General features: G+C 48.7%; 1 protein-coding gene across 1 annotated transcript in view; it reads right to left on the bottom strand.

The window, feature by feature from the left end:
• The window catches only part of ABCA4 (ATP binding cassette subfamily A member 4), a 137,109-nt gene that overhangs the window by 109,046 nt on the left and 13,992 nt on the right, over positions 1–14,071 (bottom strand). Inside the window, exons 5-6 of the mRNA XM_061121341.1 lie at positions 8,845–8,972; positions 4,181–4,378 (exon numbers count right to left, since the gene is read on the bottom strand). Of these exons, the coding sequence (XP_060977324.1) occupies positions 4,181–4,378; positions 8,845–8,972 (326 nt within the window). The remainder of the gene's footprint in view (positions 1–4,180; positions 4,379–8,844; positions 8,973–14,071) is intronic.

Raw genomic sequence — 14,071 nt, 5'->3', positions numbered from 1 at the left:
AAACAGCCCAGGAGAACGGAAGACACAGCATTCCCCACACAGGACCTAAGCCTGGCTGCTTGCCAACCAGCTGCAGCAACAGCCTTGTCCCAGGGAGGCCTCTGCCCCTGCCTCAGAGCAGCCGTGCCTGGCCCGTGCCCCTCTGAGAAGCTTGGAGGGTCTGCCCTGAGCTCTTCTGTGCCTGTCTCATCACTGTTTTTCTAAAAACCTTGATAGGGTGGGTACAGGAGCAAAAGTCCCATTTTACTGCAAATAAGTCCTTGTAGGTTTCCTTCTTCATGTTCATGTTAATCGCTCAGTCATGTCTAACTCTGCAACCCTATGGACTGTAGCCTGTCAGGCTCCTCTGTCCATGGGATTCTCCAGGCAAGCATACTGGAGTGGGTTGCCATTCCCTTCTCCAGGAGATCTTCCTGACCCAGGGATTGAATCTGCGTCTGCCTGCAATACAGACGGATTCTTTACCGACTGAGCCATGTAGGTTTCCTTCTTTGTAGTTTTGAAAAGATGTTTAGTTACTCAGTCTGTTTATCAGCTGGAAAAGCACATTTCAAGGTCACCACCTAAGGTGTTTGTTCTCTTTGCTTGGGCCCATGTGTCCTGTCTTGTCAGGTCTTCCCCCACAGAGACAAGCAGGAGCAAGAAGATGGGAGGTAGGGCAACCCTATCTGCAGGGTTAGCCCATCTCCTTCTAGGGCTTTCTCTTCTTGGCAATCTCTGGGTCACTCACCGTCTTTGTTAAGAGAACAGCAGGGAGGATGCTTCTGCACAGCACCCCGGTCTTAGGGGTGAAAAGTGAAAGTGCTTTGAGGCCTTCGGGGCATTTGGGTACTATTATTATTATGCTTGCACTTCTCTCATAGCTCCGTTGGTAAAGAATCTGCCTGCAATGCAGGAGACCCCGGTTCCATCCCTGGGTCAGAAAGATCCCCTGGAGAAGAAAATGGCTACCCATTCCAGTATGCTTGCCTGGAAGATCCCACGAACAGAGTAGCGTGGTGGGCTACAGTCCATGGGTTGCAGAGTCAGACACGACTGAGCAACTAGCACTCATTCACATGCTTGGTCTACAGAAATTAAGTCTGTAAATCAAACTCCTATGTCGTAGGTCCACGACTCTCAACCTGGCTGGAATGAGAATGTCTGGGAAGCTCTTAAAAATGCTAAAACACAGCTTCCCTAGGGCCTCAGTGGTAAAGAATCTGCTGGCCAAATGCAGAAGACACGTGTTCAATCCCTGATCCAGAAAAATTCCACATGCTGCAGAACAACTAAACCTGTGTGCACATCTACTGGGCCTGTGCTCTAGAGCCTGGGCGCCTCTACTACTGAACCCACAAGCCGCCACCACTGAAGCCTGAGCTCCCTAGAGCCTGTGCTCTGAAACAAAAGAAGCCATCACAATAAGAAGCCTGTGCACTGCAACTGAAGTAGTCCCGCTCTCCACAACCAGAGGAAAGCCCACACAGCAATGAAGACCCAGCACACCAAAAATAAAATAAATTATTTTTAAAAATGCTAAAAGCAATTGAATCAAAATCAATCAGATGTGGGGACAGGTGGTATTTGTAATTTTTAAAAGCTCCGCAGGTAACCCAGTATGCAACCAAGCGGGAAACCACTGTTCTAGAGGCCGAATGTCCTAAGCCTCAGTGCTGTGGCATGGCCTGTTTGTCTGTCTCAGGGTAACGGGAATTCAGTAAGGGTATGAAGACCATGGCTGGGCCCTTGGCCTCAATGCCTGGTCCAATTCAGGTTTGAGTGCATGGACACATGTACCTGGGTGGTGGGCAAGCACCCAGGGTCCATCTCAGGTAGGTGGTTTCTGAATTCTCTGGTTTCTGAATGCTGACACTTGCCAGAGCAGCATGTAAGGACAGAAGAAAAAGCATGCTGGTCTTTCTTATATGATAAATAAACATCTGAGGTCAGTAGCCTAAGTTATGGGTCCAGACCCCAGTGAACCATTGTGCCCAGGTCGCCCTTTGTCCTGTTGTATCCAGGCTGTCTGTCCTCACACCCCAAAGGTACATTTGCCATGAAGGTGCTTCAAAAAGAGACACATGTCCCTACCCCTTTTCTAGCGCCCAGAGGATTGCATATCCCAGGCACTCAGGGAACCTCCCACAGCTCTACAAATACAAACCTACAAATGCAGGCACTGGGGTCCCATGGTGCTGGGGTTCAGCTGTCCAGAATAAGGACCTTCACCACCTACTCACTCTCCTGTCTGAGTCTGAAAACAAACTGAGAACTGTCTAGAATTGGGTTCCTCGAGGCACTTTGGACAGAGAAGTTAGAAATGCATGACTTTGTATTCTCCTGGCAGAGACCTTCTCTGGGGCACTTGACTCTCAGTATTGGTGGCATCCATAGATATGACCCCTCTTACCCACTCTGGATCCCCAATGAACTGGGAAAATTATGGTGTGACATTTCAAGGAAAAGTCACACTGAAAGGGCTGAAGTGTGAACCTTGCCAACAACTGTGGGGTCTTGTTTTACTTTGTTTTTAAAGGCCTTCACCTTGTTTTTAAAGACAAGCCTGGGGCAAATTTTCTACTTGAGAGAGCAAATTAAAAAAAAAAAAAAAGCAACACAAAAATCCACAGTGCTTCGCTTGTGGTCCAGTGGTTAAGAATCCACCTGCCAATGCAGGGGACACAGGTTTGATCCCTGGTCCGGGAAGATCCCACAAGCCACGGGACAACTAAGACTGTATGCCACAACTACTGAAGCCCACGTGCCCCAGAGCCTGTGTTCTGAAACAAGAGAAGCTACTGCAACGAGAAGCCCACAGCCCACAACTAGAGAGTAGCCCTCACTCGCTGCAACTAGAGAGAGTCCACGAGTAGCAACAAAGACCCAGTGCAGCCAAAAATAAATAAACAAATAACTCTTTTAAAAACATACTAAGAAGCAGTATTTTTTTTTAAAGACAAAATACAAATTCCTCCGCCAAGTTCTCAGTTGACTGTCACTCCCTGAAATATAGTTCCAGATATTAAAATGTAGGCAAAAGAGAAAACACAATTCAATGCTAGAAAATTCTAATTCTAATTTTGAATGTTTCTTGAAGCGTGGCCTACAAAGATCTCTATCAGAATCACCTATGTTAACAGCAGATTCCGGCCTGACCCAGGTCTCTGAATCAACCTCTGGGGGAAGGAATTTAGAGCTTGCATCTTTTACCAGCTTCCCTGAGATTTTCAGGCACTCTGAAGTGCGAGAACAAATGCTTGAAGCCTCCTATCCCTCTCATCGTGTGTGTGTGTGCGTGTGTGTGTGTGTGTGTGTGTGTGTGTATTAGTCACTCAGTCGTGTCCGACTCTTTGAGACGCCATGGACTGTAGTGCACCAGGCTCCTCTGTCCATGGAATTCTCTCTGCAAGAATATTGGAGTGAGTTGCCATTTCCATCTCCAGGGGATCTTCCTGACCTAGGTATTGAACCTGGGTCTCCCGCATTGCAGGCAGATTCTTTACCATCTGAGAACCACCAGGGAGGCCCCTTCGAGCAAAAGAAGAGATACAATTGAATCCCAAGACTACGAAGGATGTCGTTCTGAGCATAGTGTTGTGCTAGATCAGGCATGCCAAATTTTTGCAAATTTTCTATGACATTTTCTCTGTTCTTTTCTACCCATAAACAGTAAGCTCTGAGGTCAAAAGCAGACCCAGAGAAGGGAGTGTAAAGCTCTCATTCACTGACATTTATTAAATGTTTTGCATATATTTTTAATGTATCTTTTCTACTATTCTTCAAAGTATTACATTTGTCTTACAGATGAGTGATGGGGCCAAGAATGGTTAGCCATCATGTCTATGATGGCCTAGCTAGGAAGCCAAACCAGGGGTCCCCCCAGGCCTCCTTCCTTCCATATTGCCAGTGGTGGTGAAGCAGGCTGGTCCCACATTTGGGGTGGACTTAGACCTGCCATAACACACATCTAATGGTGAACCTAGTGGTGACTGCTGGATGTCTGGGCCATGTTCTGGAAATACTATCAGCTGGTTTGGGGGCCTTTGGAGCCTGTCTTGTCCTGAACAAGAATTGTCTTGAACACCAAGTTTATGCCTTCCCTGACTGTTCATTCATGAGTCCCCAGTGGCCTGTCACCAGGGTCTACTGCCTCCAGAAATTACCTCCCAAGAGGCGAGCAGCTGAACACCTCCCTTACCACGTGGAAGAGCTTGAAGAAGTCCACGTTGGCATACAGGGTGTCTTCCATCCACTGCAGGGTGCCCTGAGAGAGGGAGCACAAGCTGCCACGCACTGTCTGAGCTGCACGGCGCTGGGGAAAGATCAGGAAACGCTCCAGGAGGGCCTCGCTGCAGGCGATGTCCTTCAGCATCAGGTCTGGGATTCCGTGAGCAAACTGCAGAAAGGAAAAGCAACAATGGAAACCTCCCTGTGTAGAAAAATACTGGCCTCCCAGTGATGTCACGTCCTAACCCACAGACCCTGTGAATATGTTCTGTGGGGAATTAAAGATTGCAGATGAAATTAAGGTTGCTAATTATCTGACTTTAAAAAAAGGAGATGATTTTGGATTATCTGGGTGAGCCCAATGTAATCACAAGAGTCCTTTACATGTGGAAGAGAATGGCAGAATAAACAATGCCAGGACAATCTGATGTGGGGAAGACTGGACAGGCCACTACTAGCCATGAAGATGAAGGGAGGCCACCAGCTGAGGAATGTAGACAGTCTCTAGAAGCTAGGAAAGGGAAGAAAATGAACTTTCCTCTAGACTGCCCAGTAAGGAGCACAGCCCTGCTGGCACCTTGACTTTCAGAATCTGATCTCTGGAACCATAAAATAATAAATCAGTGTTGTTTTAAGCCACTAAGTTTGTGGTAATTTGTTACAGCAGCCACAGAAAATGAAAATACTCCCAAGCCTCATTTTAACAGAGAGTCTTTACAATATGAGCCACTCCTTCTTAGCACATGATGCTAAGGTACCATCAGGACCTACTGCGTGAAGCTGAGGTGGGCGAGCAGCTAAAGGCTTTTGGAGTGATGGTGAATGACCGCCTCTCCCCCTTCCTGTCTCACCAGATTTACATATAAAAATACTGGATGCCCAGTCAAATTTGAATTTCAGATAAACAGTGAACAATTTTTGGTACAAGTATGTCCCAAATGGAGTCCAAATAGAACATCCTTATGCTGAAAAAATTATTTATTGTTTACTTAAAATTCAAATTTAACTAGACACCCTGTATTTTATCCAATGATGTTAACCCCGGAGCACCCACATCAGAAACCTCCCGTGGGCAGTGACTCTCAAAGCACAAGCTCCCTGATGGCCTCCAGAGGCAAAAGCGGCCTCAACCCCGGCTAGGGACCCTTCTCTACCCAGCACAGTAACTGGCCTCCTGGAGTCCTGGACTCCCAGTGGACAAAAGCTTTAAATATCATGAACAGAACAGGCTCATGGACTTCCTTGACCTCCACAGTCCCATGGGTTCTACACAGGGGAAGGAATTAATGAACTCATTTTGTCCAAACCTCTAGTGTCTCAGAGGAGAGAAGTGAGGCCAAAGGGGTTAGGTGACTTGATAGGGTTATACAACAGGCTGGAGGAAAGCTGGGATACCATACGAGTGTCACTCATTCATTCAATGCTCACTCACTGTGTTTCCATTCTGCAGGGACTAGGAGAGTTACCAGGGATGCAGAGAGAATGAGATAAATTTTCTGCCCTCCAGAAAGCTCACGGGCTAGCTGGAAATGCAGGCATTTAAATAGCGGTAAGTGTTAGACTGAACCTGGTGAAACCAGAGCACAGAAGAGGGATCATTAAGAATCGCTAGTAAAAGTAGCTGGTATTTATCAAGTGTTTACTATGTGCCAGGCATTAAGTGCTTTATAGATACTAAGTCTTTTAACCTCCCACAACCCCTGTATACGTAGGAGATTTTATTGTCTCCATTTTACACATGAGGAAACAGAGTGATTAATTAACTTGCAGTTAACTGTGTGACCTTGCTGAGATTTGAACCCAGAGCTTTTGCTTAGCCATTTTGAACAACTTTAGCTCTTAATTCTCTTGTCAAGTAGGGCAGGGGGAGGGGCAGGACAAAGAAGGGAGGGTTTACGAACCATATGATTGAGGAAGTAACATTTGAGCTGGGCCTTGAAGAAAGTTCAGGAGTTTCCTGGGCTGTGGGTAAGGGGTGTGGTGAGGGATAAGCCAGAGAACTGTGCTACTTCAGTCGGCTAATAATTCCCTAGATGGGGCAAGGGCGGTGATGCTATTCCCTTTGGAGCTGTGCTCAGATACTAGGCAGAGGGATGTCCAGTCTTGACAGTCAAGAACAAAATCCCATGTATAATGATGATCCATTAGAGAGCAGCACACCCTATGTGGCCGATTAAGGTAATTAAAATTAAATGGCATTTAAAATTCACTTCCTCACTTGTACTAGACTCATCTCACATGCCCACCAGCCACACATGGCTATAGTTACCCTATAGATGGCACAGAGAGAACTTTGCCAGCATGGAGGAAAGTTCCAGGGGACGGTTTTGTCCAGGAGTTACAGAGCAGGTTGGAGATGGAGAAAGAGGTCAGGAGGAAGGCTCACAGGTCACTGGGGCTGAGAAGCAGGGTGGGTAGGAGGCATGGAGGGATCTGGCCTCTGGAGTACAGGAGCTGAGCTCCTTCCTAAACTCAGGGAAGCCTCAGCTAATCAGAGCCTGCAACACTAAACACAGGTACACCCGAATGGCCCTGTCTCCTCCCCACATGAAAGGCTGTTGCCCTGATGCTAGCAACACAGCAGCTAGAGACCTAAATGTCACAGAGGTGAGGAACTGGAAAGAAATTTCCCCTAAATTCCTGCCCTTATCTCCATCTCCCTTGTTTTACCAACTGGAAGTCATCACAGGCATTTCCAGGACTTGAGTTTTATGAGCTGAAGAGAAAGCAAAGGGGAAAGTGGGCAATCCATGCTGCCTGCCATTGGGGTGGAGCGGGAGGGGGAGCCAAGCAGGGCTGGGCAGCCAGCCAGGCCTGACCCCCCAGGGCCCACCCAGGCATGCAGTGGGGCCACGCCTGGGCACTGCCCTCGCCCCAGGTGCCCTGATGTGCTGTGTCAGGGCTGAACCTTATTTCCCCTTGTCTAGTTTCTATGAAAACCTCAGAGACTGAGAAGCCAGAAAGGCATGTATGGGTTTCTTCACTGCTGCACTGGGAACCATCTTGAAAAGCCCACCCAATAGAACCAACCTCAACCAGGAAGGTGGGTGAGTCCCTTCCTCTCTCTGGGCTCAGACGGCAGCCTGTGCAGACCTTTGCCTCAAGACTGACACAGGCCCTGAAATTTCTCTGTTTACATCTCTGTCTTCCCTGGAGCCCCTAGTGGCTCAGAGGTAAGGAATCCGCCCGCCAATGCAGGAGATGCGGGTTTGATCCCTGGAGAATGAAATGTCAAGCCACTTCAGTATTCTTAACTGGGAAATCCCTTGGACGGAGGAGGCTGGTAGGCTACAGTCATGGGGTCAGGATGAGTCAGACACGACTTAGTGACTAAACAACAATAACTCCTCTGGAGTCTAGAGGAGGTGCCGTCCTGACCAGGGGAGGCAGGCAGGATGTCTGTGCTAAGGCTCCTGCTTATCATGCATTCTCACTGTGTTTATCACACTAGGAACCCACACACCCAGGATGCTGGGCCAGGCGCCCATGAAGCCCTAAATTAGAGCCATGGTTCTCACCCCTGAGCTGTTAGAACCACCCAGAGGGTTTGTTAAAGTGGAGAGTGCTGGTCAGTCTGGGGTGAGATCTGTGAATTTACTCCCAGTCCTTGCTGATGCTCCTGGTCTGGGGACCTTGAGAACCAATGAAAGGGCCCAGGACTAGGAATGAGAAGACCCCGATTCCACTCCAGCTCCAGCAATTCCAGCTCTATAGCTGGGCACCAGTCTCTCGGCCACCAGGCATGTCAAGTTTTTCATCTGTTTGACCCATCTTGGGATTAGTGTGAGGAGCTCAGGTGCTCAGAGATGTGGAAGTCTTACTTTAGTGGTAAAAATGCTCTGAACAAATACAGGAGATTATGAAAACAGATGACACAGGTTTAGCGGGATTATAAGCAGCTGGCCTGGCACTGAGGAGACACGGCCCAGGAAAGCAGAGGTCTGCTCTACGTGCAGCTGCTATCAGGCTCCATGACCTTGAAGGTCACCTCAGCACACTCGATCCTGGCTTTGCCTGTTTCTCAGCTGGCACTCTCCTCTCACAGGCGCCTGCATCGGGTCTACTGTTCAGTAAGATCTGCTTAGATAGCACCTCCTCAGGAAGGCCTTCCCTGACGATTACATTGAAAACTGCCCGCCCATCCCTTCCTAACTCAGACCCTGCCGGACCTTCCTCACAACCTGGGAACGCACGTAGGTGCACTTGGCTTACGTGGTCATCGCCTGTCGCCCCCACTGGAATGTGAGCTCCCGGAGTCAGGGGTTTCCTCACATTGTTCCCACTGCATTCTGGTACCTAAAACGCCTCTATGTATTTGATGACTACATGAATAAACCTCAGTTTCCTCAACAATAAAAGGAGTTTGAGCCACGTGATCTCTTAGGTTCCTTCCAGTCTTAAAGCTCGGAGGTGTTTCAAGTGCTGCCAGCTTCTGTGCCACTTCAGAATCCCATCATGGGGACTGCATCATCTCAGTGAACCCGAGGTGTTCTCCTCAGCATGTGGCATGAATCTGAATGCTTCTGAATGTGAAAGCAAGAAAGGAAAAAGAAACTCAAGGTCTCCCTTGCCTCTCTCGGGCTCAGTGCCTGCCCCTCCCCTCCAGGGACCCCTGGACCAATGACATCCACCTACCTGCTCTGGACGGACTTGGGAGTTGACCAGAAGGTAGACGACTGAGTCAGACAGACCAATGTTCTTCACGAGAAACAGTGTCAGTGTTTCCTCATCTTTTAAGAAATCCCGAATTCGTATTCCTCTTCCTGCATACGAAAGAGAAAAAGAACAGGGTGTTGAAGGGAAAATGGGTCAAATAAGGGAAAATATTTAGACGTGATTTCTAACTTGACTCTCAGAGAAAGGCTCTGTTTTGGGCTCCATGGGAGCACCTAAGGGTCAGGCCTGTCACCAACACAGTCACAGCATTTACTGCTGGAGCAGATTGGCAAAATTTGTGAGAAGGCACACAAGCTGGAAAAACCTAGGCTGGGGTGGGGGTGGTGGTGGGGTCATCAGATCCTTTGCAGAGTTGGTGTTGGGCAATGGGGTGGGGTGAGGAGTAGTTTTGTTCTCCTGGGAATATATGGCAATGTCTGGAGACATTTTTAGTTGTTACAACTTGGAAAATACTGGTGGTAAGTACTAGTGGATGCCACTAAACATCCCACAATGCACAGAAGAACTCTGCTTCCCTGACCAAACAAAGAACTATCCAGTTCAAAAGGTCAATAATGCTAAGGCTGAAAATCCTTCAGTTCAGTCGCTCAGTTGTGTCCGACTCTTTGCGACCACATGGACTGCAGCAGGCCAGGCCTCCCTGTCCATCACCAACTCCTGGAGTTTACTCAAACTCATGCCCATTGAGTCAGTGATGCCATCCAACTATCTCATCCACTGTCATCCCCTTCTCCTTCCACCTTCAATCTTCCCCAGCATCAGGGTCTTTTCAAATGAGTCAGCTCTTCACATCAGGTGGCCAAAGTATTGGAGTTTCAGCTTCAGCATCAGTCCTTCCAATGAATATTCAGGACTGATTTCAAACCCTAGATACGTGGAATTGGAGGAGACATGTGCTCTGTCCACAGTGCCATTGTCAAGGGGTAGACGACCCTTCCTGGTGTTTCTCTCACATCAGCTATGGCTCTAAGCTCAGGGTATGGGCTTGGACAAAGAGTGATGGGGTTGTCTGGGGCAAGAAAATCTTCAGGTGGGGAAAGGGGAGGGTCTATTGCCTGGGCTTGCAGTTTCATGCCCTGATCAGCCCAGTCACATTCTTTCCACTCCACTCAAACCTACTGGAAGCAGAATTTCTTTATAAGGAGGCATAAAGGACTCCTAACGATTACAGTGACCTTGGGGCAGGTGATTGAACCTCTTTGGGTCTGCATTTTCCACATATGCCTCTTAGGATTGTTGTGGGGGTGACTTGGGATAAAGAATGTAAAGTGCTTAGCTCCCAACTTAAAAAAAAAATTGCTTGTCCTGATGCATTAATATTATTCTTACCCCTTCCAGGGAATTCACACCCACCTTCTCTGCCTGCTTCCTGGGCCAACCTTCAGTCTCAAGCTGGCCACTGCTCCAGTTCTGAAGGCACCAGCCAGAGAAGATGGCAGAGGGTCCAGATATTTATGAAATCATTTCAACATTCAGTTCAGTTCAGTTCCAGTTGCTCAGTTGTGTCTGACTCAAGTATTTGGGTTGCATGAAAATGATTATCTCTACATCCTATCTTTGCCAGGAGCCTGGTTGACTGCTTATCTCTTAGTTCTTCTTTAACTTTAATCATCAAATGCCCCTGCTCCTTCCAGGTTCTAATACCATCTGCTCTCTCCCCAAATCCTCCCTTCCCCGGGCAGCCAAGAGGTCTAGTTCTCTGAGTGCTTGACAGCCACCCTTCATGTTCAGGTTGTGACTTCCTTTGTATATGCCACCTCCAGGTTGATGTTCTGCTAATTTCCTCTTGAAAGGGGATGGGCCAGCCACAGGCCTGCCCATGCAACTGGGGCCAGGGAACCAACCCTGAAGTTCTATCACACAGACGCCTCCTTCACCACCATGGAGGGCCCTGACAGTTGCACCACTAGGAAACCCAGAGTCGCCCAAAGCCTTAAGGAGGACCTGACTACAATAGTCCCTTTATCTTCAATGGATACATTCCAAGAATCGCCCCCCCTCCTCGCCCCACCACAGTGGGTGCAGATAGTACCAAACCGTATATATACTATGTTTTTTCCCTATACATACATACCTATGATGAGGTTTAATTTATAAACTAGGCAGAGTAAGAGAATATCCGAACAGCATCATTGGTCTTGCACTTTGGGGCCCTTATTAAATCAAATAAGGCTTACTTGCACATAAACACTGTGATACTCTGATAGTCAATCTGAAAAGCCAGGGAGTAAGTGACTAATGGGCAGGACACCTGGATAAAGGGATGGTTTCCATCCCAGGCAGGTAAGTGCAAGATTTCATCATGCTACTCAGAAAGGCGCACAATTTAAAACTTATGAGTTATTTATTTCTGGAATTTTTCACTTATATTTTCAGACTGGATGACTACAGGCAGCTGAAATCATGGACTGGGGGCACTACGCCAGGAGAGAGGAGTGGTTCTGAGAGGGGCTGCTCTATTTTCTTCTTGGTTTCTTTTCTTTTCAATAACTTATCTTCCAAACCCAGCTTCTTTTTTTTCTTCCCCTGGGGCTCCAGCTTGGCTGTTCATCTCCAAATCATTTCTCTATATACAGCATCATACTATATCCTCTGACCTCCAGCAACACAACTCCCAACACACACACACACACACACACACACACACACACACACGAGTCTCTTGAGAGTAGAGAGCTACAGATACTGCTTTTATCACACTCCCCATCATACCTAGCTGGGCACAGAGATGTAAGCCCTCCAAGTCATCTCTACGTGACATCCAGCACTAGAGCCTGACATGGAATCAGGGCTTTGGTGAATGTCTGTGGAGTAATAGGAGACACCCAGTAAATAACTGTTGTCTTGACCTGAGAGTCAGGGCCCTATCTGACTATTGAACTCTTTGTTATTCTTTAACTCCCTCGCCTGACCTTACATACAAACAGCTACAAACATCTTGCTTGGGAAAAGGGACAAAACAAGGGGAACTGGGAGCAACTTTGCCCTGGCCCAGATCCCCACCCAGGTGCTTGGGCTGCAGTGGCCTCAGGGAGAAGGCGCAGGAGGGAGCGTGCTGGTTCAGCACACCTGAGGAAGGGTGGGGGCCACCCTGTAGGGAGATGTGGGGCCCAGAATGTAAGCAGTGGTCGATACCAGACAGCAGGATTCCCGAGGGAGAAATGTGAACTGGGGGGCCCTGAGGAAAAGAAAATAAATGTAGTTTAAAATGTTGTTCTTCTTGTTCTCTTCCCTGGGAAGATTAGAGGCTGGGGGAGGGGGCCGCTGAGGCCCTTGGAGCTCAGGAGGCTGGGGTGGGGGTGGGGAGACCAGGGAAATGCGTGCGTGAGGCTCAGAGGAGGGCAATGTTTAAAGATGACTGAGAGACTGCAGAGCTTGCTCGGGGGTGAGAGGGGAGGGGGCTTCACGGCTAGTTTTTTTTTTGTTTTTTTTTTAACCATTAATCCTCCTCTGTGGAGAATGCAGTACTACAGGTTTGCTAGGAAAGGAAAATGCCCTAGGTCACTGTTGGCATACTTTCCCAGGTGACTAGGGGAACTGACAGGCAAAAGCACACACCAGTGACAGCCGCCCATCTCGCTTTCAGAGGCTTAACCCTCCACTGCAGCCTGGGGCTTAGGATTCAACGCTCACAGCCAGCAAGGTCCTGGGAGCCCAGGGACAGACTCTGAAACTATCTTCACTACTGACTGTGGGCTTTAGTGCTCGGCCAGAAATTCCTTCAGACACTATGTCCTTTTTGTTAGGGATGGTCCGCTTTCTCCTCTCATGGCCCCCAAGGACAGGGGTTCTGCAGAATCTGTGTTCTCAGCTCCCAAATTCCTTTGGACAGTCTCAGCTGGCCTTCTCTAATGCTGCTTTCCCAGACTCCCCTGAAGCCGGTCTCATGCAGGGAATGTTCCCCCATAGCCCGAAGGCTGGCACAAGGAGCACCTGTACGCCAATTCAAAACTAGCATTGTGTTGGCTTGTACGCAGTGATTTTGGTTCTCATATACAGGCTTGAAAGGCCACAGAGACATTGTGGTTTGAAATGACTTCCTTTTTGCTTCCTTCCAGCCAGACCAACTGACAATGAGTAAACAAAATGAAATGCGCTCTGGATGAACAGGGCAAATAGTCATTCCAGGTGTTGGACAAGCCCATGTTCTCATCTGCTTGCTTAACCTTGGGAAAAACTGCTGCCTTGTTGGTGCTTCTCCCTCTTATTTCCCTCATATTAAAAGGCCAACTGTGCTCAGACCCTGTGAGGCCCTGTGGTTCTTTCAATCCTTACTCTTAATAAACTCCCGAGGAGCAAAGAAGGTAGTGTCTGTAATCTAGTTTTACGACATAACATATATGCATTACTGATTTCGGAAGCAGTAGAATGTAATGAAGGAATCTTAACCATCATCTGACGAGACTCCTGCGCTTTATTGCTCCAATGGGGAGAGAAGGGAGAAGGTGGCCCAGTGGGAGGAAGATCGGGTTCTCTTTGGACCGACTCACCTATGCTCTTTGACCCCCTGCTTCCCTCCAGCAGCCCCCACAGGGTGTGGTCATGGGCCTTCCACTTCTGCCCAGGGATCCCTCAGGGGAGGGCACTGGTCTGATGAGTCTCTTCACCAGGGACCAGCACTCTGCCTGGCTTGCATGGGTGAGGAGCCCTGGGGGACTGTTTCGTACCATTCTCCCTAGGCAGAAGCTGTCTTATCCAGCCCCTTCTGTCTTTTTGGACATCACCTTCCTCACCCTTGTCATCCTGCAAGGTCATCCCCACAGTCAGTTCCTCATCTCCATTCTAAGAGCTGACATTTCCCAGAAGCCACAAACCACTTCCTTTATAGCCTCTGAGCCCATCCCTGAACGAACTTCCCCACCCTGGCAGCCTTTTCTGCACCCCCACAACTGCACAGACCCCTGGGGTCCTGGCCAGTCTGCTGCATTCCAGCTGTTCATGTACCCCTGAAGAGGGGGGGTGGTCCACTGGGCGCCCAGGTTGTCTCCATAGCCAGTAACTCCAACCACCTACAGAGGAGCCTCTGGCGGACGTGACAACCACACACGACATCCACTTGTGCTCTGAAAAGAGACCTCGGAGCTTTCTGGGTTTGGGTTTTGCTTGTTTCTAGTTCTTCCCCTGGAGAGGGGAACATGGGAGAGGGAGCTCCTTCCCCCTCCCTCCTCACGCTCCTGGATTCCAC

Source organism: Dama dama, chromosome 20 (genome assembly GCF_033118175.1).
Source record: "Dama dama isolate Ldn47 chromosome 20, ASM3311817v1, whole genome shotgun sequence".
Classification (NCBI taxonomy): domain Eukaryota; kingdom Metazoa; phylum Chordata; class Mammalia; order Artiodactyla; family Cervidae; genus Dama; species Dama dama.
Note: the sequence above shows the minus strand (reverse complement) of the source record. Positions and strands in the feature narration are given on the sequence as shown.